This window comes from Hemiscyllium ocellatum, chromosome 24 (assembly GCF_020745735.1).
Source record: "Hemiscyllium ocellatum isolate sHemOce1 chromosome 24, sHemOce1.pat.X.cur, whole genome shotgun sequence".
Lineage (NCBI taxonomy): Eukaryota > Metazoa > Chordata > Chondrichthyes > Orectolobiformes > Hemiscylliidae > Hemiscyllium > Hemiscyllium ocellatum.
In genome coordinates, this window is record NC_083424.1 from 6,398,212 (window position 1) to 6,424,646 (window position 26,435).

The following is a 26,435-nucleotide window of genomic DNA, read 5'->3' on the forward strand; positions in this document are numbered from 1 at the left end:
TACTGGCTAATATGTCCATATCCCTGTGCAAACTATTTTATGTTATCGTCACCTTTCCACCTAGTTTTGTCATCTGCAAATTTAACTACAGTACATTCACTTTCCTCTTTCAAGTCATTAATGCATATTGAAAGTACCGATGGCTCCAATTCTGATCGTTGTGCATTTCATTAGCTATAGATTGCAATCCTGAAAATGTCCTCCTTATCCCAAAATCTGTCTACTGTTAGTTTGCTAACCCTCTATCCATGCTAAGATGCTATCTCTAACACCATGGGCTCTTCTCTTATTAAGTAGCCTAGTGTTTGATAGTTTGTCAAATGTCTTCTGAAAATCTAAATGGGTTGCACCATTGCTTCCCCTTTATCCTACCTGTATCCTCGATCATCCAAGATGGAGGACGGGGAAAAAATTGTGACTGTCAGAGCTGCTTCTTTTTTGAGAGATTTTCCATGTTGGGGCTGATTTCCTCAATTCTCGGACCAGTGATTACTGTTTTATAAGCTGTTGCATTGTTTTGGAACTTTTGAAGGAAAAAGATTAAAACAACACTTTAAAAAGGAGGAAGAGAAACAAAGACAGTAGCCACCTGGGCAGTGATTCAAATGGAGAAAGAAACCTACACTGCTGTCTGACTCAGCAGTAACAAAACCCTACTCTACTCACTATTGTAGATTAACAAAAGAAAACCAGTCAGGTTACACTTAAAAAGCCACTTAGCCACTTCCCTAGTGTGAGCTCCCCCACACAAGTTTCTCAAATGTCAGTTGTTGCCTTTGCTGTCTGTTTTCAAGGATATCTGGACATCGGAGGAAGAGTTTCAATGTTACTAATGGTTATGTCTGCAGGAAGTGTGTTTGGTTGCGAATCCTATCGGATCGCATGCATTGGTTGGAGCAGCAGTTAGAGGCAATGAGAAATTTACGACAACCAGGGGATTTGATGGTTGGCAGTTCCAGGAAGGGAGGTAAATGGAAGATACAATCGGGTAAATGGGTGAAGCCTAGGAAAGGTAGAGAGGGAGGCAGGTAGTGCAGGGGTCTTCTGTGGCTATCCCCATCTCAAACAAATATGCTGTTTTGAAAAATGTAGGAGATGATGCACTCTGAGAGGAATGTAGCACTGATGGCCAGGTTTCTGGTATTGAGACTGGCTCTAATGTAATGAAGGGACGCCAGGTTCCAATCGATCTATTGTGATGGGTGACTGTCTAGTCAGAGGCACAGACAGACTATTCTGTGGCCAACAGTGAGACATTGAAATGGTGTGTTGCCTCCCTGGAGCCAGAATTAAAGATATCTTGCAGAGGGTGTAGACTATTCTCAAAGGCACGAGGGACAAATAAGAGGTTGTTATACATATTGGAACTAACGATATAGGAAGTGAAAAGGATTAGATCCTGAGGGGACAATGTAGGAAGTTAGGCAGGAATTTAACAAGGAGGTTCTCGAGAGTAGTAATATCCAGGTTACATCCAGTGCCATGAGCTAGTGAGGGTAGGAATTAGAAGATAGCATAGATGAATACATGGCTGAAGAGCTGGTGCAGGGGAAAAGGATTCACATTTTTGTCTCATTGGAATCTCTCCTGGGGTATAAGTGACCTGTGTAAGAAGAACGGATTGCACCTGAACTGGAAGAGGATGAAGATACTGTCAGTTGCTCAGGAGGATTTAAATTAGTAAGGGGCAAAGTTGGATCCAGGGACATAATGAGAAAAGTGATCTGTTTGAGACTAGTACAGTTGGGAAAAAGACTAAGTCAAACAGACAGGGCAGGCGGGAACTAAGAAGGGAATGAGAAACTGTATTTATTTCAATGCAATAGGTCCAGCAGGTAAGGCAGATGAACTCCGGGCATGATTAGGAGCATGGGACTTGGATGTCATAGTAATTAAACATACGAGGCTCAGGGATGGACAAGAATGGTGCTTTAATGTTCCGGGGTTTGGATTCTAAGGATGGTGTTTTTGATTAGGGATGACATTATGGCCGTACAGTCAGTTCTATTATAACCCATCTATCTTCAATGCGAATTGGCTTAAATGCGATTGATGAGTTTAGACTGTTGTTTGTAGAATGCGGGCTTTCCTTACCTGTATTGCCTATAACGTGATTACAGCCCCTTTAATTTATATGGCGCAGCTATTGTGCGATTTTCTTATAATGCAAGATTGCACGAGAACAGAACTATCGCATTATATCAGAACTGATTGTACTCAGGATGGATATTTCCTGGGAATACATCCAGGGAAGTTATTTGGATTGAACTGAGAAATAAGAAAGGGAAGATCACCTTATTGGGATTGTACTGTAAGCCCCCAATAGTCGGTGGGAATTTGAGAAACAAATTATCTGTAAAAATAATAGTGTGATTATGGTAGGGGATTTTAATTTTCCAAGCATATACTCTGACTACTCCAGTGTTAAGGGCTTGGATGGAGAAGAATTTAAGTGTGTACAAGGAGTTTTTCTGAGTCAGTAAGTGGATGTACCTACCAGAGAAGATGCAAAACTTGACCTACTCTTCGGAAATAAGGCAGAGCAGATGACTGAGCTGTTGGGGGACAGCACTTTTGGGTTAGTAGTTATAATTCTATTAGCTTTAAAATAGTGATGGAAAAGGATAGACTTGATCTAAAAGTTCGAGTTCTAAATTTGAGGAAAGCCAATTTTGGGAGTATTAGGCAAGAACTTTCAAAAGTTGATGGGGTGGGGGGGCAGATGTTCACAGGTAAAGGTAGGTTGGAAAATGGGAAACCTTCAAAAACAAATAATGAAAGTGCAGAGACAGTAGGTTCCTGACTATATGAAGGACATGGCTGGTAGGTGTAGGGAATGCTGGATGACTAGAGAAATAAAAATTTTCGTCAAGGAAAGAGGAAATATATGTCAGGCATACACAGAAAAGATTGAGTGATTCCCTAGAAGAGTGGAAAAGCAAAAGGAGTACACTTAAGAGAAATCAGGAGGGCAAAAATGGGACATGAGGTAGTCTTGGCAAATAAGATTAAGGAGAATCCAAAAAGATCCGGCAAATAAATTCAGGACAAAAGGGTAACTAGGGATAGAATAGTGCCCCTCAAAGATCAGCATGCCTGCCTATATGTGAACCACAGGAAATGGGGAAAGATAGTAAATGAGTATTTTGCATCGTTTACTGTGGAGAAGGATATGGAAGATAGAGAATGTGGGGAAATAAATAGCGACACCGTGGAAAATGTTCGTATTACAGAGGAGGTGGTGATGGACAGCTTAGAGCACATAACGGTAGATGAATCCCCCTAGACCTTTGTGGGAAGCTCAAGAAAAGATTGCTGGATCTCTTGTTGAGATATTTGTACCATTGATCGCCACAGGTGAGGTGACGAAAGACTGGAGGTTGGTTAACGTGCTGTCACTATTTAAGAAAGGTGGTGAGGAAAACTGGGAAATTGAACACCAGTGAGCCTGACATCGGTGGTAGGCAAGTTTAAGTTATGGAGATGTGCAGCACGGAAACAGACCCTTTGGTCCAATTCATCCAAGCCGACCAGATATCCTAAACTAATCAAGTCCCATTTGCCAGAGCTTGGCCCATATCCCTCTTAACCTTTCCTTAACCCTTATCCCATCAAGATGCCTTTTACATATTGTAGTTGTACCAGCCTCCACTACTTGCTCTGGCAGCTCATTCCATGCATGCACCACCCTTTCCGTGAAAAATTTGCATCTTGGGTTCCTTTTCCCCTCTCACCATAAACCAATGTCCTCTACTTCTGGACTCACCACCCCCGGGAAAAGACTTTCTCTATTTACCCTATCCATGTCCTTCATTATTTTGTAAATCTCTATATGGTCACCTGTCAGCCTCCGAAGCACCAGAGAAAACAGCCCCAGCCTACTCAGCCTCCACCAATACCTCCAAGATGTAGTTTACTTTATCTTTTAGAAGGCTTTCAAAAAGGCTCACAAATGAGATTGGTATGTAAAATTTAAGTACAAGCAATTAGGGGCAGTGTACTAATGCAGATAGAGAACTGGTTTGCAGACAGGAAACAAAGAATGGGAATGGACAGGTCTTTCTTGAATGGCATCAGTGACTAGTGGCTTACCACAGGGGCTAGTGTTTGGACTCCAGCTGTATTCATAATAAATATTAACGATTTATATCAGGGAATTAAATGTAATATTTCCAAGTTTGGTCACCTTCTCAAATGTGCAAACAGGTGGATGAGAGTGAAGCGACTAATGTAGTGTATATGGACCCCAGCAAGGTGCCCAATAAGATCCTCCACAGTAGGCCACTGAACAGAACAGAGGCATGGGACTGAGCGACCTGGGTCAGAAACCGGCCAACCGAGAAAAGATTAGGGTGGTTGATGGGAAGCACCCATCGTGGAGTTTAGCCACCAGTGGTGCACCATAAGGATCCACCCCTGGGCCACTGCTGGCTGTCATCCCTACAAATGACCTGGATGAGGGCTTATGATGAAGAGCTTATGCCCTAAGCATTAGTTGTCCTGCTCTTTGGATGCTGCCTGACTTGCTGTTCTCTTCCAGCAACACACTCTCGACTCGGATCTCCAGCACCTGCAGTCCTCACTTTCTCATGGATGACGGCACAGAAGGATGGCTCAACTGGCATAGGATAACTGCCCGATAATACTGCCATATGTCCTTGCTTTGTAAGCCCACATTTCCACTCTGCCAAACTCTTCCTTTTCTAATTTGTTGACAGCCCTCTGTACAGTCCTAGTTATTCGAATTGCCAGGTCACTGATTCCAATTTAAGTGATGCCCTCCCATGTGAACAGCTTCCTTATATCCCAGTACTAACGCCAGTTTCCCACAGCCTGTAAGCCATTCAACCCACACTAATCTTTGAGCCACACCTTTAACTCCTTAACTTTTTTTTTATCTATGCCAGCTTAGCTATGGCTCAGGTAGTAAGTCTGAGATTTTTTTACCTTCAAGGTTCTGTATTTCAATTTAGCACCTAACTGTTTCAAATTTTTCATAGAACCTCATTTCTTGTCCTCCTATTGTCAATTGGATCCCTGCGCTTCCCCTTCAAGTTCTTCTCTAGCCCTGAGAAGATGTCCTTTAAACCTGGCATCTGGCAGATAACATCATCCTTTGGAACTCCTGTTCACAGCTGCAGAGAATAGTATCTCCTCCCCTATTATACTTCACCCGTCCCCAATGTTTTGATTTCCTCCCCCCACTTAAATTGCTCCATCTCCTTACACCAGTGCACACAGTTTGCAAGAGCCTTGTAACTATTGGACAATTGAGCGGACCATGGTGTCATAGCTGCCTCACTTGCAGTCACACCTTCTGTATCCGATCAAACGCCATAACTATATTTGTTTCTGTAATCTAAAAAATCATCAGTATCATTCTACTACATTAGTTATTTTTTTAAGAAAGGGAGAAGAAAATACTAGAGACCTAAAAGTGAATTGAAAACCGTACTTTTACCATAAACACTCAAATATTGCCCAATTCTACTTGCCAAACAGCTTCTTTCCCTGCATTCTCATCAAGCTGTTGTTTGTAATGTCATTCTGTCACTGGTCTTGCCTCAGGTGGCCTCTTCATCAGCTGAGTTGGAGTATATCTGCAATTAACTTTAGTTCTCAAGCAGTTTGCTTCCCAGCAAACTCCACTTCAGGGATTGGAATAATTTGATGTACGTTGTATTGAGCTTATGTTTCCTGTAACCCTGGCTCCGAATTTGAGCAAGTGTTCATTTTTCAATCGAGGATGGATTTCCAATTTCAATCTTCACTTCTAAGAGGATGAATGATATTGGGCACTTCACAAAAGATGGGAGAATCTGATGTGAGAAGGGGTCGCTTGACATTGACCACACTGTCTGTCTGTCCAAGAAGACACCATGACATATTAAAACATTACAGTTACAGACTGAGGGTGAAATAGGGAAACCTATTCGTGTTTAAAATGGACAGCAAGCATGTCTCTGTTTAACATTGATCAATGTACCTTCACCGTTCCTTATCCAGATGTGACAATGACAAAGAAAGAGGAATTTATTGCTCATATTCCACTGCCTGGAAGGGTGATCTTTAAAAATGCTAGATGGAAACTGATCCTGACCATATTGATGTACATATTTGGTGCAGCAATGCACCTTGACATCTTTTGGAGTCAATAAGTTAAAATGGATTCAGTTAGTTCAGCATTGTGTTTCTCCGTGTATAATGTAGGAATTATGATGAGATTTTTGCAATGTACACTATTGTACCACATTAAAGGATGCCTTTTGTACAAATTAAAGTTTGAGGCGTGCAATAATTTGATATCCATATAGTGAATCTTTTTTAAAAAAGGCATGTGGTTGTCACTGCTTAGTCAGTATCTGTTGACCATCCCTAACTGCCTTCAAGAAGATGGTGAGAAGCTGCTGCCTTAAACTGCTGTAGTCCTTGAGGAATAAGGACACCCACAGTGGTGTTAGGAAAGGAATTCAGGATTTTGCCACTATGACCATAAAGGGGAAGTAATATAATATGGTTTTGTGCTTAGTAGGGGAGCATGCAAGTGGTGGTGTTCCCTTGCATCTACTATACAGGTCCTTTTGAGGTGGCAGATGGCATTGAGTTTGGCAGGTGTTGTTGGAAGAGCTTGGTTGAGTTACTGCAATGCATCTGGTACAAGGTGTAACGCTCTGCATCCAAAGTGAAGGAAGTGAATATTGAACATACGGTGAATGAAATGCCAATCAAGTGGGTTGCTTTGTCTTGTTATTGTGTCAAGCTTCTTGAGTGTCATTGGAACTGCACAATCTAGGTATAAGGAGAGTAATTAGTATGCTTCTGACTTCCTGAATCGTGTCTTGTAGATGATGGCATTGGGGAGACGGGAGGTGAGTTGCTTATTGAATTTTCCTAGCCTCTGACCTGCCCTTGTAGCCACAGTATTCATATGGCTAGTCCAATTCAGGTTAGTGGTAACCCCCAGGTTGTTGACGGTGTATCAGTTAGAATTTTTTGACTATGTAACTGGAAGCTGCCCACTGCTCAACAAAGGCTTTCAATTGTAAAATCATTTCATGTATTCTACTAAATTGTTGTTCCAAAAATGTATTAATATGAAGGGTTCTGTTTCAAGACTTAATGTGATGTCTCCTCATATTGATTGCAATTCGGAATCCCACGTGATACTTGCACAGAATAACTTAGATTTTGTATAGGTAAAAACTGTTCTCAGGCACAGGAGGAAATTGAGTGTTCCAACATTTGATCTCCATCATTGATACAACTGCAACATATAGAAGTTGTGAAGACAGAATCTGGATTGACTTGCAGATACCATCAAAGTCTATGCATAAAGAAATATCAATTTGGCAGCAGTTTGCCTATGCACATGAAACAGTACTTGTGTTACCATCACTTTCAAGAGAAGCGGTTGGGGGGTGGGGGGGGGGTGGGGGGACATACAGTTAGAGAACAGATTCATATATTGTATTTTAATATCTATAAAAATAGACTTTCTGAATTTCTTCTACTTTGATTACTTCAGAAGGGCCTTGCACTTAGACCACAAGAACGAAATGAAAAGTGGGAGAAGCAAGTTGGGAAGAAACCACGCCAGATGGCAAATGGCATGTTGGCAGAGCCAAGTGAAAATGGGCACGAGAATGGAAATAATACCTTCGAAAGAGGGCGAGATCAAGGAAAGGATCGAACAAAGAGAAAAGTTTCACTGAAGAACTCCACTCAGGTCTGTGAGGTGTACCTCCTTCATTTATATGTATGTGAAAGAACATTTGGTTTTAATAGCAACGTTTGTACAAGAATATAGCATTGACTTGATTGAACTTTTTAAAATCACTTTTGTTTAAAACCTCTGGAGTGGCATTTAATGCAATATATTCATTCCCATTGTAATGAGGGACCATCCTTGGTTCAGATATTGGCCAGTTTGGATTATTATGACTTAATTCTGAGACCTGTCTAAACCATTTAAAGTAATTGGTTGGTGACACAAGTGAAAATTTGAACTGCTGTCAGCTAAAAATACCTAAGTTCCAGTCGATAGAATTTTGTTCTTGTGTTGCACTCTACGCTACAATGTTCTATGACCATAATGACTGCCTTTGTAACCTGCATTTAGTGACTACTGAAAGATACATTCACATAATGAAGTTTCCATGGTTCAAAATACAGGGCAGTTGAGGTTATGTAATAAGATAAGTAACTTAAGGCAGTGATTGTACAGTCCATTCTTCTATAACATGATGGTTGCATTCTTGTGTAACCCCGCGTTATGGAAAAATCACACTTTAGAAACAATGCTTAAAGTGTTGGTGCTGTAATCATGTTACAGCTAACACAGTTCACACTGTAGAAACAGAGTCCCCAATTTGTCAATTGTGTTACAGCGAATTTGTGTTGACAAAACATGCATTATAACAGAATGACTTGCATTGGCATTTGATATTTTCACATTCTAGCCAATACTAGTTGTTGTTCTATATACTTTGTTCATTTTGTCTCTAGTGCCTTCAATAGAATAAACTTTCGGTCTGATACCCTATTTTACTAAAAATTTGTTTCCACGGCTAATGAGAGATGGCATTTTCATAGCTTTTCATTCAGTTTGTAATAGTTTTTGTCAATTTGGGGCAACGTATGGCAGGAAATTCATGGAAAACTGCATAGGAAGTATAATGCACAAACCAGATAAGCAAATTATCAGAACTTCCTTTGTCAACATATTCTTGTGAACTTCAGAAGTTAGAATAAACATTTAACTAGAGATTTAGAGTACAGTTGTGTATACATTACTAGATTTTAACTGACTGACTGTATTTCAGTATGTTTCAGCATTTAAGAGATGTGTTCTGTGTTGTTTCTTTTGTGTTGTCTCTTTTGTGTTGTCACAGTGGTGCAGGTGTTTTGGAAACAAATTTGAGTTCTCCCTGGGTGTTTTTTTAAAGTATGACGAAGCAATCAAGAGTGGGTAGGGTCAGGCTCACGCAGACCCAAAAGGATTTTGGCTTCGTTTTCAGTTGTTGATTAGGTATTGCTGGCTGCTGGAGCTAAAAGCTTGAGTTCCCTGCTAATTGGAGTGAAGTTTTGGAAAACTAGATTTTCTCTTTTTTAAAAAAAAGCCATAAAGAGAAGATCGTTTTTCACTTCTGGACTGGAGAGAGCATGTGAGAATCATAACTGTGTCAGAGTTGCTGAATTGTTTTGCCAAGGATGTGTTTATAGGATGCTGCCTAGATTGTAACAATTGATAAATAGTGACTAAATAATACATTATCTTAAGTACTTCCATAAAGAAAAGTTATGCAAATTCTTTCTTTTGCTGTATTATAACTGTGTTATAAGAATAAAGTGTGTTTTGATTAAAGCTTTTTAGTTCCCATCCCTGGTCACCTTGTATGTCTCTGTAATCCCAACTATATCATACCCATTTGTGTCTACTTGTGTGATTAATTCATCCACTTTACTTTGAATGCCGTATGCTTCAGGCGCAAAACCTTAAGGCTTGTCTTTTTTTTAAGGTTCATTGTCTCATTTCCACTGTATTTTGTTGTGGTTTTGTTTGGTTCTGGCCTTTAATTCCTCTTCCTATAACTTCCGGTATTCCTCTTTCTGTCTTTTTGTTCTTGTACTTAATTCCCCTTCCTCTAACTCCTTGCATAAGTTCCCAATGTCCTTCAACTTTAGTTTAAATCCTCATCAACCACTTTGCAAATACTTCCCTTAAGGAATCAGTTCTGGTCCTGCCCAGGTGAAGGTGATATGAAGAAATGGTTCGAGACTCTGGTAGTGCAAAGACCAAGGGCTGTTGCAAAAATCACAGCAATAGTACCGAAAATCTGTGTTCCAGAACTTGCTGCTCTTCTTGTCAAGTTCTTCTAGTACAATTACCACACTGACATCTAACCAACAATATAGAAAATTGCCCGGGTATGTCGTGTATGCAAAAAGCAGGACAGATCCAACCCGGCTAATTACTGTCTCACCAGTCCACTGTTGACCATCGATAAAAGTGCCCTCAACAGTACAACAAGTAACATCTGCTCAGCGACATCTGCCTGTCCAATGACACCCAGTTTGGGTTCCATCAGGGTCACTCATTCTCGGACCTCATTATAGCTTTGGTTCAAACATAGACAACAGAGATGAATTCCAGAGGTGAAGTGAGAGTGACAGCCCTTGACATCAAGGCAGCATTCAAATGAGTATGGCATTAAGGAGCCCTTGCAAAAGTGGAAACAATGCGTATCGGGGGCAGATTCTCCACTGGTTGGAGTTATACCTTTTGCATAGGAAGATGGTTGTGGTTGTTGGAGGTCAGTCATCTCAGCTGCAGGACATCTCTGCAGAATTCCTCAAGGTAGTGTCCAGGACCTAAACAATTTCAGCTACTTCATCAATACCCTTCCCTCTATAATAAAGTCAGAAGTGGGAATGTTCGCTGATGATTGCACAATGTTCAGCACCATTTGTAACTCCTCATACACTGAAGCAGCCAGTGTCCAAATGCAACATGATCTGCATAATATTTGCGCTTGGGCTGACAAGTGGCAGATAACATTGGTGGCACGTAAATGTCAGACTATAACCATTACCAATGAGAGACAATCTGACCACCACACCATAACATTCAATGGTGTTACCATCACTGAGTCCTCCAGTACCAATATCCTAGGAGTTACCATTGACCAGAATCTCAACTGGACTAGCCACACAAATATAGTACCTACAACAGCAGGTCAGAGACCAGGAATATTGCAGTGAGTAACTCACTTCTCGACTTCTAATCACCTGTCTATCATCTCCAAGGCATTTCAGGAGTGTTGTGGAACACTCGACTTGCTTGAGTGCAGCTCCAATGTCTCTGAAGAAGTGTGCCACCATCCAGGACAAAGCAGCCTGCTTGATTGGCACTCCCCCTGCCATCAGTGCTCAGTAGTTTGTACCATCTACAGGATGCATTGCAGAAATTTTTCAAAGATTCTTAGACAGCACATTCATCTAGCAGATGGCATGGGAACACCATCATGTTCAAAGTTTGTGAGAAGATTTGTAGCTCGGGTGCTCGTTGTTGTGGTTCTGTTCGCCGAGTTGAGAGTTTTTCTTGCAAACGTTTCGTCCCCTTTCTAGGTGACATCTTCAGTGCTTGGGAGTCTCCTGTGAAGCGCTTCTGTGCTGATTCCTCCGGCATTTATACTGGTTTGAATCTGCCGCTTCTGGTTGTCAGTAGCAGTCCGCTGCAGTGGTCGGTATATAGGGTCTATGTCGATGTGTCTGTTAATCGAATTCGTGGATGAGTGCCATGCTTCTAGGAATTCCCTGGCTGTTCTCTGTTTGGCCTGTCCTATAATGGTGGTGTTGTCCCAATCGAATTCATGTTGTTTGTTATCTGAATGTATGGCTACTAGGGATAGCTGGTCGTGTCGTTTCGTGGCCAGTTAGTGTTCATGGATGCGGGTTGTTAGCTGTCTTCCTATTTGTCCTATGTAGTGTTTTGTGCAGTCCTTGCATGGGATTTTGTAAACTACTAGACCTGTGCCTCACAACACACTTCACATTTAACAAACAGATATATGAACAAATTAACGGAACACCCATGGGCTCACCGATCTCCGGACGGATAGCAGAAGCAGTTATGCAAAGGTTAGAAAAAACAGTTTTCCTGCAACTACAACCCAAACTATGGGTCATTACGTGGATGACACCTTTGTAATCATTAAAAACACAGAAATAGAGAACCCACACCGGATCATCAACGCCACACTCACAGGAATCCGATTCACGAGAGAGGAAGAAAAGGACAACCAGCTCCCATTCCTGGACGTGATGGTACAAAGAACACCGAACGGAGAATTCACCACAAAGGTATACAGGAAAGCCACACACACAGACCAAGTCCTGAACTATGAAAGCAACCACCCCAACACACACAAACGAAGTTGCATCAGGACATTATTCAAAAGGGCCACAACACACTGCAGCACACCTGAACTACAAAAAGAGGAAGAAGAACACCTATACAAGGTATTCAACAAAAACGGATACCCACGCAATTTCATTAACAGATGCCTCAGGGAAAGACAACGAAATGCGGACATGCCACAACCCAAAGGACTGGCCACACTCCCATACATCAGGAGCATTTCTGAACTGACAGCCAGACTGCTGCGACCACTAGGACTCATAACAGCACACAAACCAACAGCCACTCTCAGACAACAACTCACCAGGACAAAGAACTCAATACCCAGCATGAGCAAAACCAACGTGGTTTACAAAATCCCATACAAGGACTGCACAAAACACTACATAGGACAAACAGGAAGACAGCTAACAACCCGCATCCATGAACACCAACTGGCCACGAAACGACACGACCAGCTATCCCTAGTAGCCATACACTCGGATGACAAACAACATGAATTCGATTGGGGCAACACCACCATTATAGGACAGGCCAAACAGAGAACAGCCAGGGAATTCCTAGAAGCATGGCACTCATCCACGAATTCGATTAACAGACACATCGACATAGACCCTATATACCGGCCACTGCAGCGGACAGCTACTGACAACCGGAAGCGGCAGATTCAAACCAGTATAAATGCCGGCGGAATCAGCACAGAAGCGCTTCACAGGAGGCTCCCAAGCCCTGAAGATGTCACCTAGAAAGGGGACGAAACGTTTGCAAGAAAAACTCCCAGCTCGGCGAACAGAACCACAACAACACCATCATGTGCAAGTTCCCCTCCAAACTGCTCACCATCATGACTTGGAAATGTATTGTCATTCTTTGAGTGTTGCTGAGTCAAAATGCTGGAATTCCCTTCCTAATAGCATTGTGGGTCGACCAACAGCATGTGGAATGATTCAAGAAAGCAGCTCACCACCACCACCTCAAGAGTGAGTAGGGACAAGCAATAAATGATGGCCAGCCAACGATTCCCACCTCCACGAACGAATTTTAAAAAACCTGTCTCGTTTGTACTGGTCAAGATTAGAGTGGTGCTGGAAAAGCACAGCAGGTCAGGCAGCATCCGAGGAGCAGGGAAAATCGGCATTTTGGGCAAAAGCCCTTCATCAGGGGTGATGAAGTTTGTACTGGTCCCAACTCTCTCTATGTAAGTTATCTTCCCTACAACATCAAAGAACAAAAACTGACATTCTGCTTCCTTAACCCTTGCTTAGCAAGGAATATGAAGGCATGTTCAATGGCACAACTCTGTTTCTAAAATAAAAATACAAATTTTAGATATTGATGATTTCAGCTTTGGCTAAATCTTGCACCGTGTTAAATGGCATAGAACATACACAGGCTACAAATTGGTGAAGTGAACTTAGGCAAGGATCATAGTTGTGTTGAGTTCCAAGCTAAATATTGGTTGAAGTTTGCGGATTTATTTTTATTTTAAATAATGTATACTTGATTATTCAGAATTTATACTCATTCTATGAAGAACTACTTTACATCAACCACATTTTTCTCACATTTATAATACTGTGGTTTCAATAGGTGCTGTTGTGTTGTAGGAGACCCAGAATTGTAGGCCCATTCTGTATAGGATACTTGTGTACTAATTGATTTATCAACGTCACATCATTGTTGCATTTCTTTTAGGTTCAAGGCTTTGAATCTGTTGTAAACGCAGTCTTTGAAGTAGTTTCTTATCAGTGAAACAAATTGAGAAAGGTGATGGCCTAGTAGTATCATCACAGGACTGTGAATCTAGCGACCTTCAGGTCATGTTCTAGGGATCTTGAGTTTGAAGTCCACCACAGCAGATGATCAAATTTGAATTCAATAAAAATCTGGAATTAGGAGTCCGAGTGATGACCATGAATCAATTGTCGATTGTGAGGAAAAAAACCATCTGGTTCACTAATGTCCTTTAGAGAAGGCAATGGCCTTCTTCACCTGCTCTAGCCTACGTGTGACTGCTAACCCAGAGCAATATGATTGACTCTTGCCTTCCCTCTGGGTGATAATGTTGGCCTAGCCAGTGATGCCCTCATCCCATGAATGAATAAAAAACAACCTGCTTTAAATATAATGGTTAATTATCAAATTGGTTGTTGGAAACTTGGATTAGGAATCAAAGAAATTTGGAGTTAAACAAAATAAATTAGGTTGAAAAGAGTTAATTTTAACCAGATGAGTAGAACAGAGTGGAGCAGAAAAAGGAAATTGGAGCATTGAAATTACTTTTTGTTAAAAAATCACACAACACCAGGTTATAATCCAACAGGTTTATTTGGAAGTACTAGCTTTCGCAGCACTGCTCCTTCAGATAGCTGTGGAGCAGGATCGTAAGACACAGAATTTATAGCTATAAATTTTTGCTTACTATGTCTCATGGCAGTTTATAATCAAGAAATTATAGTCAACATATGCGTGTGGACTGATGAAGCAACAGTCGGGCCATACAAGTGCTAGGCAAAGGCCGCATCCAACAAAAAAAATCTTTATCATTTCACCTTAATTTTGAATGCCAATACTATCTTTGAATCTCTCACTGTCAATATCCTGTGAATTACCATTAACCAGAAATTGAACCAGAAAAATAAATGTTGTGGCTACAGGAACAGGTCTGGGGGTAGGAATCTTGCAACAAATAAATCACCACCTACTTCCACGAAGTTTGTGCGCCATTAACAAGGCATATCTAAGGAATATGTTGGAACATTTACCTGTTGCCTGGCTGTATGCAGTTCCAAAGCTGTTGAAGATGCCTGACACCATCCTGGACAAACCAGCCTGTTTACCTATCCATCACCTGCAACATTCACTCCCTCCAGTACAAGATCCACTGCATGAACTCACCTGGGTTTCTTTAAAAGCATCTTCAAAATATGTGACCTTTTGGCTCTGAGAAGAACAAAGGGTCTCTGTGTGGGAACATCATCATCTGAACAGTCCTCCCCAAGTCACTTAGCAACCCTTACTTGGAACTGTATTGCTGTTCCTTCGCTGAGAGTACTGTGCGTTCACTTACACTTCAAGGACTGCAGCAATTCAAGACAGTATCTCACTACCATTTTGTTGTAAATTGGGAATGGACAACAAGTGTTGGCCTGATCCATAACACCCATGTCCCATGAATTAAATAAGAAAAACTCACTTGTGTTATAGTGAAGATGGGGGCTCAGAAAGAGAGGCCATAATTTTCAGATGAGCGGAGAAAGATTTAAAAGGAACCTGAGGGACAACCTTTTTACACACAAGGTGGTTTATATGTGGAATGAATTATCGGGGGATCTGGTTGATGCAGGTACAGTTACAACATTTAAAAGTTATTTGGATAGGTACTTGAATCGGTAAGGTTTAGATGGATCTCCCTAAAAAAAAACTCCAATTCTGTTGTAGCCTTGAGCTTACATCAATGTCTGGTCTCTACCTTCTTTCTCCTTATTCCTCCCTTCAAACTTAACTTGTATCTGAAATCCACTTCCAGCTTCCTTACCTTTATTTCAGTGAAGCTACTGACGACCCACTTTCCCCTCCTTGCTCAAAGGTTAGCTGGTGTTATGAATTGTTATGTCTCCTCAGATACTGTATGCCTGTTCTTTGAATCTGACATGTAAAAACCAGTTGTATTCTCTCTGTTCTACTGCTGCATTTCTGACCCATCTATCTTCTCCAATTTCCTTGAATGAGTTTTTGCTTCCCAAGTCTGTACCTATTGTTGCCAGGTTTCCATATTGGAATACTTCCAGTTGCTAATGCACTCTAACCATCCCAATAGAACTCTCATTAAATTCACGAATGGCGTCCAGTGTGACTGACAACGGTAAAATAGCATCATTATCCTTCTGACTGCTCTGCAGTCTTTAATACAGGTTCATTTGGTGGGACTGTATTTACTTGGTTATATTCTAATTTGTCCTGTTAGTCAGAGAATCATTTACAATGGTTTCTTTTCCAGTTCTGTGTTGCCATTGTTGGCAACCCAGAACTACATGTTGCTATTTGGTGACATGATCTGAAAACTCAACTTTGGTGTCCACAGTTAAAAATCACACACCAGGTTAAGGTCCAACACATTTTATTTGGAAGCACTAGCTTTCGGAATGCTGCTCCCTCATCAGGTGGTTGTGGAGTATAAGACTGTGAGACACAGAATTTATAACAGAATTTCTGAGGTGATGGCCTAGAGATATTATTGCTGGACTGTTAATCCAGAGATCCAGATAATGTTCCGGGGACTGGGTTCGAAACTTACCATGGCAGATGGTGGAATAAATAAATATCTGGAACTAAGAATCTAAGAATCTGAATCTAAGAATCTAAGAGGACAATGAATCTGCTATCGATTATTGGAAAAGCCAATCTGGTTTACTAATATCCTTTAGGAAAGGAAGCTGCCATCCTTACCTGGCTTGACCTACATGTGACTCCAGACCCACAGCAATGTGTTTGAGTCTTAACTGCCCTCTGGGCAATTAAGGATGGGCAATAAATGCTGTCTAACTAGTGATACCCTCTTCCCATGAATGAATAATGCAAAATTACTGCAGATGCTGGAATCTATTGAAAACAAAAAATGCTGATACGGTCCCTGAGAAATGCTGTGAAAAAGAATAATCTAAAAAGATTCAAAACGTTAGCTTGTGATCACTCCATGGATGCTGCGTGACCTGCTGAGATTTCCAGTATTTTCTGTTTCCAGTTAAAGTTGTATTGAAATAGTGTGTCATATTGCTGCACTCCTATAATGTAAAAAAAAGCCCTACATAATTTCAAACACAACTTGTGGTTTGTTGAAAAGATCATGATCCATATGCTTTCCATCTCCAGCCCTCAACAAAATTAGTAGAGTCTGAGTTACCTTAGGTATTCCAACTACTGTGACCTTAACTCAGTTAACAAACCAGAGATAAATACTTGTAGTCTTTATGGCTCAGTTGCATGTTGGTGCATTTACCTATTAAGATATTAGGCTGCATTCTGGCTTATATTTCTATTATGAAGTTCATTTGAAGAAATAAAATATGCAACATTGACTGCATGAATTAACCTCGCTGTGGACTGTTGTGTTCTTGATTGTTGCTTGACATTTGATCCTTCAAGATAACATACAATGTTGCAGTGGAAAACAAGTGAGGGACTAACTCCTTTCTGGCATAACTCTGTAAATCAGTCATCATGTACTATTGTTGTAGAGTGCAAGAGTATGCTTTGGCCTACTTTTGACTACCTTGGGGTATAGTAGAGGACACTTTGAGGCTGTGCTGATCTTCAATGTTGCTTTAAAAATATACCAGTGATCAGTAAGTCATGCATGCTACCCGAGTTTTGTAATGTGTACTTCTTTATTGTTGTAATTGTATCTTTGGTAAGTAAAAGTATTTGGTCTTTTGTGCTGTACAGCTGCTGTGTATTAGTTAGAAATTTTGAAGTCTGAGTTTCATGGAAGTGCCAGTATCTTCCTGCTGTAAACCTCTTCTAATATCTATTCCTTTCACTTTCTCTCCATTCACTCATCCTTACTTCGCCCTGCTAGGTCCGTCATCAACATAAATACTGTTCACGTGTGCTATCTGTACTGAGAAAGCATCACTGCACTTGAAATGTTAACTCTGTTTTCTCTCTTAGCCAGACCTGCTGAGTTTCTCCAACAGTTACTGTTTCTGTGTGTGCCTACTCTAATCCTATAACGCTGTTTCTAACATGAGTTAGTACAAATTAAAATGGGCATCCTTGTTAGCAGTTTTCTCCTTATTGTACAGAGGAACAAAGCCAATAACTTAAGTATTGCCTCAGTTGATGAGCTGAATGGGCAAAATTATGGGAATCAAACATGATGTACATTTTAGTTGTATGACTTAGTGTTCTACCAGGACCAACAAGCCATCAGGAAATCTCCCAATCTTAATTCAAATAATACTAAAAATAAATGGCCCAAGGGTAGGTTCACTACAACTAACAAAACCTCAACCCCCTGCCCCTAGTGCTGCGTAGACGTTCTAGTTAAAGCTGACAAAGGAGTTTGAAACATACAAAAACAGAAATTACTAGACAAACTCAGCAGGTCACGCAGCATCTTTGGAGAGCAAACAGAGTTAATGTTTAGAATCCAGTGACTCCTCTTCAGAAGCTGGAGATGAACTGCTTCTTGCCAGTTCCTCAGGAAAACATGACACCCATTCGGGTACATGCACGAATATTTTGACAGGTACTTCATCGCATAAAAGATAGTGAAATGATCTTCACGACGCTGGATTTCTAATTGATTCTGCCACACACTTTTTGCCATAGATCCCTATGAGTTCTGGCCTATGTTTCTATGAAAAAGTTCGATATTGTACAGTACAACATTACGTTTAATAATGTGCTCTGATCACTTTCTGAAGTGATTAAAACACTGGTTTAAGTTGAAACCCACTGGTGAATATTATGTGGTATCCTAGTAACCTTTCTCTGTCCTGTTCGTAGCTCTGTTGGTAAATGTGATTCTGAACTACATAGAAAAAGTAACCAAGATTTGAACCAGCATACAGTACATATTGTGTTAACCATACTACTCCAGTTTTATGGTAGGGTAACTAAAATTGAACTTTTCTCCTGTGACTCTGTTCCTGTTCTTAACTGTTATCCAATTTTCACCTTCTATGTCGTGCAATTGTGTGAAAATTGGTGAGAAGTTCTGTTTTTTCTGTGATCTGTCATTGGAGCCAGCCTCCTAATATTGTGAGGTTAAGCAGGCAGTAATGGTGACTGGGTTGGGTAGCCAGTGGAATGACTGTTGCCATGGAACTGTATTGAGAGATGACATGTAATAATTGAAAATAAAATGTCTTCCATAAAGGATATATTTTTTAAGAGTACTATGTTTTCAGAAAAATAGTGCCCAGTGTACTTGATTTCTAGGTGCTACTCCTGATCCAATGCCTTTTGGCTATATGTATGTTATATAGGACATTTAATATAGAAATTGGCCATTCAGTTCAACCAATCTATTTATGCAATACTTGAGCATCTTCAAATCTTTTGTAATTTGAATTAAGCAGGTCGCACTGCACCTTTTTCATTTTAAAAATACTATTTAATCTGTGTACATAGCCTCTGCCAGTTCTTTACTAGATGGTTTTTAAAAACATGAATGCAATCCATTTCAACCAGGAACTACTTCCTCTGTTTGTTGGTTTAGTTTATTCAACACATCCCTTTTTTTAAACTTTGAGTGCACTTAACTCATTGACTCGTTATTCAATGTCATGCCGACCTAATCTATCTTCCTGGTAAATACCAAAAGAAAGTAATTACTTAATACTTATTGTGATCTCTCTATTGTTATCTGTGGCATTGACCTTTTCTAATCCTTAGTAATTCTATTCACATCATGCACTCAATCTTTTCTTGACTCCTGTGTTTTTGAATTATTTGAATTCCATAATGCAGCAATATCACACAAGTAGCAATGTACTCTTGCTTCAATTCAAGAAGCTATTCGTTCCTAATAAGTTGTTTGATATTTCCAGAATCAATTTCCATCTATAGTATTTACAAAGTTTTATGTTTGGAATACAAGCAAAGTGTATTTAACAATTAATTTTTGTGTCACAATTTTTATATCACACTTGGTCTGAAATTTCCAGCCTGTTGCACCTAACCATCATGCATCTGTGATAGTTTTTAATTTTTTGAGTTAACACCAACATAGTTTCTAATGATTTACTGCTGATGTGATTAAGTTACTGAACTGTTTTCTGAAGGGAGTCTGTTAACTCTATTCAGCTTTCTCCTGAGAAATCATAGCTTGAGTCCAACTTTAATATTTTCCGTGGCTTTTAAAATTATTAACCTACTTGCATCTAAAACAAAAAATTGCCAGAGATGCACAGCAGTTTGATCAGAATCTGTAGAGGAAAGACACCGGTTTGGGTTTGTGCACATGATTAGAAACAGTGAAATGCAGACAAGTTCATTAGTAAATTTGGAAAATGATGAGCAAAAAAGAGTAAGAAAGGGTTAGAGAACTAACACAATTACAGAAAGGAGGTGGGTTGAAATATTTTGTGTGTCATAGTTGGATGAAGTACTGATCATAAGAAGAAAAATCTCAAGAGAATTCTAAAGGATAAATTAGACAGAATTTAATTGCAAATATCCAGTAAATAAATCCAAAGAAGAGAAAAATCAAGATACATATGTGAAAGACATGAAATTAAAAAAGAAAGTTCAAGTAGGACCTGTGGATTTTACAGTAACAAGATGCAAGGAACTGACCTACATCACAGATTCAGGCTCTTGTCAACACTGCCCTCTGATACAGTAGTCTGTAACGCATTGTCAACATGACTACACTCTTGCAACAATCTGCCCAATTGAACTCTTTCACTTCTGAAAAGAAAGTCTTCTTGTTGAGTTCAGGGTGAAATCCTTTTGCTCTTTTGACAGAGTTCTTGAAGAAATCACTCTGATTTTATTTCCTGAGCAAGCTATGTCTGCAAGATTTAAACAGCAGCTATGCTTGAACAGTGACTTCACCATGTCCCAGGATATCAGAACACCAGACTGCAGAAAATAATAAATTCTTTCACCTTCAAGAATAATCTGTACGTAGACCAATTTGTCATCTTTTCTTTTCAAGAAACCATCTGTGCAGAGCAATTTTCCTCTCTCTTTTTCTGGAGAGAGTGAGTGTGTGTGAGGGATCAACTTTTACACTTCTGTATTAGCATCTGTGTATGTTAACCAATTACGGCATCTGTTTAAAATGAGCTCTAGCAAATTTTGAGAAGATTTTAGCTCAGGTTGAAGCTCTGGATGTAGGTTTGCTCGCTGAGCTGGAAGATTCATTTTCAGACATTTTGTCACCATACTAGGATTCCTGAAGAAGGGCTTATGCCCAAAAATTCTCCTGCTCCTTGGATGCTGCCTGACATGCTGCGCTTTTCCAGCAATACATTTTTCAGCTCTGATCTCCAGCATCTGCAGTCCTCACTTTCTCCTAGGTAAAATCATCAGGGAGTCTCTGGATGAAGCACTGGTGGTATGGCCCGCTTTCCATTTTGTTTGGGTTTCCCAGGGTTGGTGATGTAATTCCCTGTGGTGACATCATTTCCTATTTGTTTTCTCAGGGGGTGATAAATGGGATCCAAGTCCATGGGTTTGTTGATAGAGTTCTGGTTGGAATGCTATGCTTCTAGGTATTCTCGTGCATGTCTCTGTTTGGCTTGTCTTAGGATGGATGTGTTGTCCCAGTCAAAGTGGTGTACCTCCTCATCCATATGTAAGAATACTAGTGAGAATGGTCATGTCATTTTGTGGCAACATCAACTAGCCACAAAAAGACATGACCCATTCCCACTAGTATCCTTACACACGTTGAAATAATATTCTAATGCAGAGACTCGAACAATCAGGTCTACCAACTATCCAACCCAAACTTTGGGTCCGCTACACGGATGACACTTTGTTATCACTAAACAAAACAAATTAGAGGAAACCTTTAAGACCATCAACTCCCAAATTACTGCTACTCAAATGATACTGGCATAAAATTCACTGAAGAGGAGGAAAACAACAATAAACTGCTATTCCTAGATTCACAGTAGAACGAAGAGCCAATGGGGCACTTCAATCCAGCGTTGACAGGAAAACAACACACATGGACCAAATATTGAACTGCAGAAACAATCATCCCAACATCCGCAAATGAAGAACATTATTTCAACAAGTGGCCACACACTACAGCACAAAGGAACTACGCAGAGCAGAGGAAAGTCACCTATACAGTATATTTTAAAAAAAAATGGGTACCCAATGAACACAGTCCGCCAATTTCTCAACAACAATCCCCAAAAAACTGACAAAGCACGTCCAGAAGCCTTAGCCAACTCTCCCTACATCAAAGACATCTCTGAAATGACTGTCCGGCTGCACTGCCCTCTTGGCATCATGGTAGCCCACCAACACACTAAAACAACAACCAATGAACTTGAAAGACCCTATGCAGACAACAAGAAAAACTAATGTCATCTACAAAATACCTTGCAAGAACTGTAACAAACATTCCATTCGATAAACATGCAGAAAACTAGCCACCAGGATTTATGAACATCAACTCGCCACAAAAAGACGGGACCCACCTCACTAGTATCCTTACATACGGATGAGGAAGGATACCACTTCGACTAGGACAACACATCCATCCTTGGACAAGTCAAACCTAGACACGCCCGAGAATTCCTAGAAGCCTGACTTTCCAACCTGAATGCTATCAACAAACATATTGCCTTGGATCCCATTTACCACCCCCTGAGAAAAAGAACAAGAAATGCCATCACCATAGGAAATGATGTCACCACAGGAAATGACATCGCCAATCAAAGGAAACTCAAACATATAAATAGAAAGCAGGCTACACCACCAGTACTTCATCTGGAAGCTCACTGAAGATGTTACCTAGTATGCTGATGAAATGTCTGAAAATGAGCCTTTCAGCTCAGCGAGCAAACCTACATCCATTGTTATCATTGTTGAAAATGAGAGAACAGGAAATTGCAAGGAGCTGAGAAGAAAACTGGGGTAAAGATTAACCTGATGTATTGCATTTATTGAGTAGCAGTAATTTGGGTGTTGATCTCGCAGTAACTATATTTTTAACATGAATTTGATTACTCTGGAATGACTAAAAGTTTGTATTTTATTGAGATAAACAGCTGTAAGTATGTAAAAATGCTGTGTAAGTTCCAATAATATTCTCAATGTCTTGGATGAAATGATTGCAATTTGTGGAGAAAATAACAGAAGTATGTGTGGAGAGCATTGTTTTAACACCTTTTTTTTCATTGCTATTAATTTTTTCAGGAGAGTTGGTGTTTTCTGTCTCAAGTATTAGGTTCATTCAGTGTTGTTTCTAGCCATCCCCATGGGAAGTTATTTTTGATTTCTGAGTTTCTTTACTGATTGTTTTGTCTAGGCAACTCAAACTATACACCATTTTAAAGAAGTGTAGCTCTATTGAATACCTCATAGGTAACATAAATGCTGGTCTTTCATTAATACTACACAACTGTTTGAAGTAATGGTTTTGGCTACACTGTTTAGAAGGAGATTGCACTTCTCCATTGACTCAGCTAATAGGCCAAGTAAATGAAGCATAAGGAAGTTCACAATGGTGATATACCAGAATATTGTTGTAGTAACTGCCAGCACAGAATTAATGTTGGAGTTCCTCCGTGTACTATACCAAGCCATGTTCCACATTTATATGGTTTGAATCTAATTTTGATAATATATAGTTGAACCACTGAAACACAACTCTGGAGCCATGGATTAATGTCGACAACTTCCTATTCTTTGTGCTGTTGTGTGGGAAGGGAAGGGGGAATAGCTAGAACATCTGAGTCAATTCATAATACCTTCCCATGAGGTGGTAAGAAAAAAAATCTATAAGAAATTCCTCCATTGTCCTGCACTCAGGTAGTGAAGGAAGGAAAATACAGGAAGCAGAAATTATTATTTTTCCTTTTTCTTACATAAATGACTCTAAAACATAATTATAAGTTGTTCCAAAACTGCACTTATTCCCACCACCATGCCCCTTACCTTCCAATAGTTCCTTTTAATTAAAGGAATTTACAATAAAGAAGGAGGCTGTTTGGTCTGATGTACCTGTGCTAGTTGAAAAATGTTATCCAGCCGAACTCCATTCTTTGGATATTGATCCATAACCCTGTAAGTTATGGCATTTCAAATTCATAACCAAATAAGTTTTAAATGATATGCTCTGTTGCTACATCCTTTCATACTCAGTGCCAACCACCCAGAAGAACATTTCCTTCACTTCCCTCTAAATTTTTCTTTGGGTTACTTTAAATGTATGTGGCCTTATTGTTGACTTCTCTGCAAAGATGAATTTGTTGATGGCTGAGAGAAGATTTAATTAAGATGTGCAAATTTGCGAGATGCAGGGATAGGAAGGATCTATTTTCCTTAGCAGAAGGATCAATAATGAGGGGGCATAGATTTAAAGCAATTAGCACAATTATTTAGAGGGGAAAGGGTAGCATATTGGCTCAGTGGTTAACACTGCTGCCTCAGAGCGCCAGGGACCCAGGTTCATCTCCAGCCTTGGGCGACTGTGGAGTTTGCGCATTCTTCCTGTGTCTGCGTGGATTTCCTCTGGGTGCTCTGATCCCCTTCCACAGGGGCGGCACGGTGGCTCAGTGGTTAGCACTGCTGCCTCACAGCACCAGGATCCCAGGTTCGATTCCAGTCTCGGGTGACTGTGTGGAGTTTTAACATTCTCCCCGTGTCTGCGTGGGTTTCCTCTGGGTACTCCGGTTTCGTCCCACAGTCCAAAGATATGCAGGTCAGATGAATTGGTCATGCTAAATTGTCCATAGTGTTAGCAGCGTTAGTCAGAGGGAAATGGGTCTGGGTGGGTTACCCTTTTGGTGGGTCAGTGTGGACTGGTTGGGCCGAAGTGCCAGTTTCCACACTGTAGAGAATCTAATCTAATCTAAAGATGTGCAGTTTGGCCGTGTTAAATTGTTCAGTGTTCAGGGATTTGTAGGTTGGGTGTACTAGTCCGGGGTTAAGTGCAGACGTACAGGTCTGGGTGGGTTATTCTTCGGAGGGTCACTGTAGATTGTTGGGTGGACCCTGTAGAAGTTCTATGAAATGAGACATACGCTTTTCATGCAGACGTTGCTCGGTGTCTGGAATTCACTGCCTGAAAGGGGTAGTAGAGGATGAAATCCTCAACTATATAAGTCTTTGGATGTGTACCTGTAGTGTTGGGGAAAATGGATCAAGTGCTGGAAAACAAGATTAGGTGGGTGGTTAGATTTTCAGCAGGATGGATAAAGTGACCTTTTCTTGTGAAGTGAATTTTTCAAAATCTTTTAATGATTTTGAATATCTGAATAATATGTGGGGAGAGAGCAAGTGCGTGTCACTATGTAAATTGCTGCAAGGAAGGCCAACATGGACATGCTGGATTATATATCTGTTGCTGTAATGATTTAATGCTTCCACATCCTTCCTTTTTTCACTCAATCTAGCCTCATCACAGTTTTAGATAGCCCAATTAATTTCATCTCAACCTCCTCAATTGCTGATATAGTTAGTTTATCTGGCGAACGGTTGAGCCATGAAGAGAGATTAATGCCAGTTTCCTCATGCTGTCTGGTGAGTTTGTTGATGTTACCTCACGTGGCATTGAAAACATTGGATCTTATGTTCTTCTTTTCTGTTAAGGAAACATCACGCCTTGAACTATCCATCAACTTGTTGGTCATGCAAAATGGACATTGGATGAGAACAGATTATGTCTGTGAGCTGTTTCTCCTTCCCTGGTCCTGTGACAGCCATGATATTGTTCAGCTTTGTATGTAGTGGTATCAAATGTTGAGGGTTATCCAATGACCATGGGATCCAACAAAATCTAAAAAGGTGGAGTGGAAAGAAGATTGACAGAGCAAATTGTCCAAAAATTACATGGCTTGAGGAAGCTGTCTGCATATATATATTCGTTTTGCAGATCAATTGTTTCTTTATAAATTAGTTGATGTTTACAATCACTTACGAGGTGTAGCAGCAGGTCACTTATCAGTGCCAGTATATTATAACTGCAACCATATGACTGAAGTCATGACCATTACTTTACAGTGGAATCAACGGAGTCATCTGTTTTTAAAGGGATGTAGTAGCTTTGAAATTGATATTCCTACTTTTGTTCTCAAACTTGTGCTTTGGCCTCAAGCTAATTGAAACCATTTAGTGAATAATAGCGGATTTGGTTTCTGGTGTACTTATTTGAATGCCTTTATATTTCTAATAACATCAAGATGACCTCAGTGACGAGGTTGCGTTTTTGAGGACTGGTGTTTTACACTTGACTGTCTCAGTTACTTGTGGTCACACCACAAGGGAAAGATAGTCTCAAAAATTAGTTTTTATATAAAAAGGGCTCCCCAGTCGGAAGGAAGTGTCATAGTTGTAAAACTACCAATATGGTTTTTAGCCAGCTTTGCCACACCCTTTCAGAAGTGAGTTACTTATGAAATCAATAAAAGTTCATGCAAGAAAAGAAACAGCCTGTTAAATTGTAGTTCAGCAAACTGCTTAGCTGGTGATTTGATGCTGAAACAAGTATTTGTCATCTGAGAAGCCTCGGTCACCTACCTTTGAAAAATGTCTTTGGGATTGAAGTGCTGTTGTAAACATGTATATTGCCTCTTATTTTACAAAAGGACAAGAAAAAAGGATCATGTTAAACACCCTCAACACAATTTGAAACTTTTATACATCATTATTTTTAATTACTGCTTCCACAATCAGCTGCTAAAAGGTACCATTCGTAGTGCTTTGTCCTTTTGAAGAAATGAGTGAACAAAATTCAGCCTTTCACAGGCATTTTATACTATAAGTTTCTGTAGCTAACTTGTATTCCTGTCCTTGCCACCCCCTCTCATTTTATGCTATT

At 40.2% G+C, this 26,435-nt stretch overlaps 1 protein-coding gene across 8 annotated transcripts in view; it reads left to right on the top strand.

Moving 5' to 3' along the window:
• The window catches only part of fbrsl1 (fibrosin-like 1), a 1,050,756-nt gene that overhangs the window by 298,083 nt on the left and 726,238 nt on the right, over positions 1-26,435 (top strand). For all 8 annotated transcript variants that reach the window (XM_060843388.1, XM_060843391.1, XM_060843389.1 and 5 more), the window contains exon 2: positions 7,526-7,726. In XM_060843388.1, the coding sequence (XP_060699371.1) occupies positions 7,526-7,726 (201 nt within the window). The remainder of the gene's footprint in view (positions 1-7,525; positions 7,727-26,435) is intronic.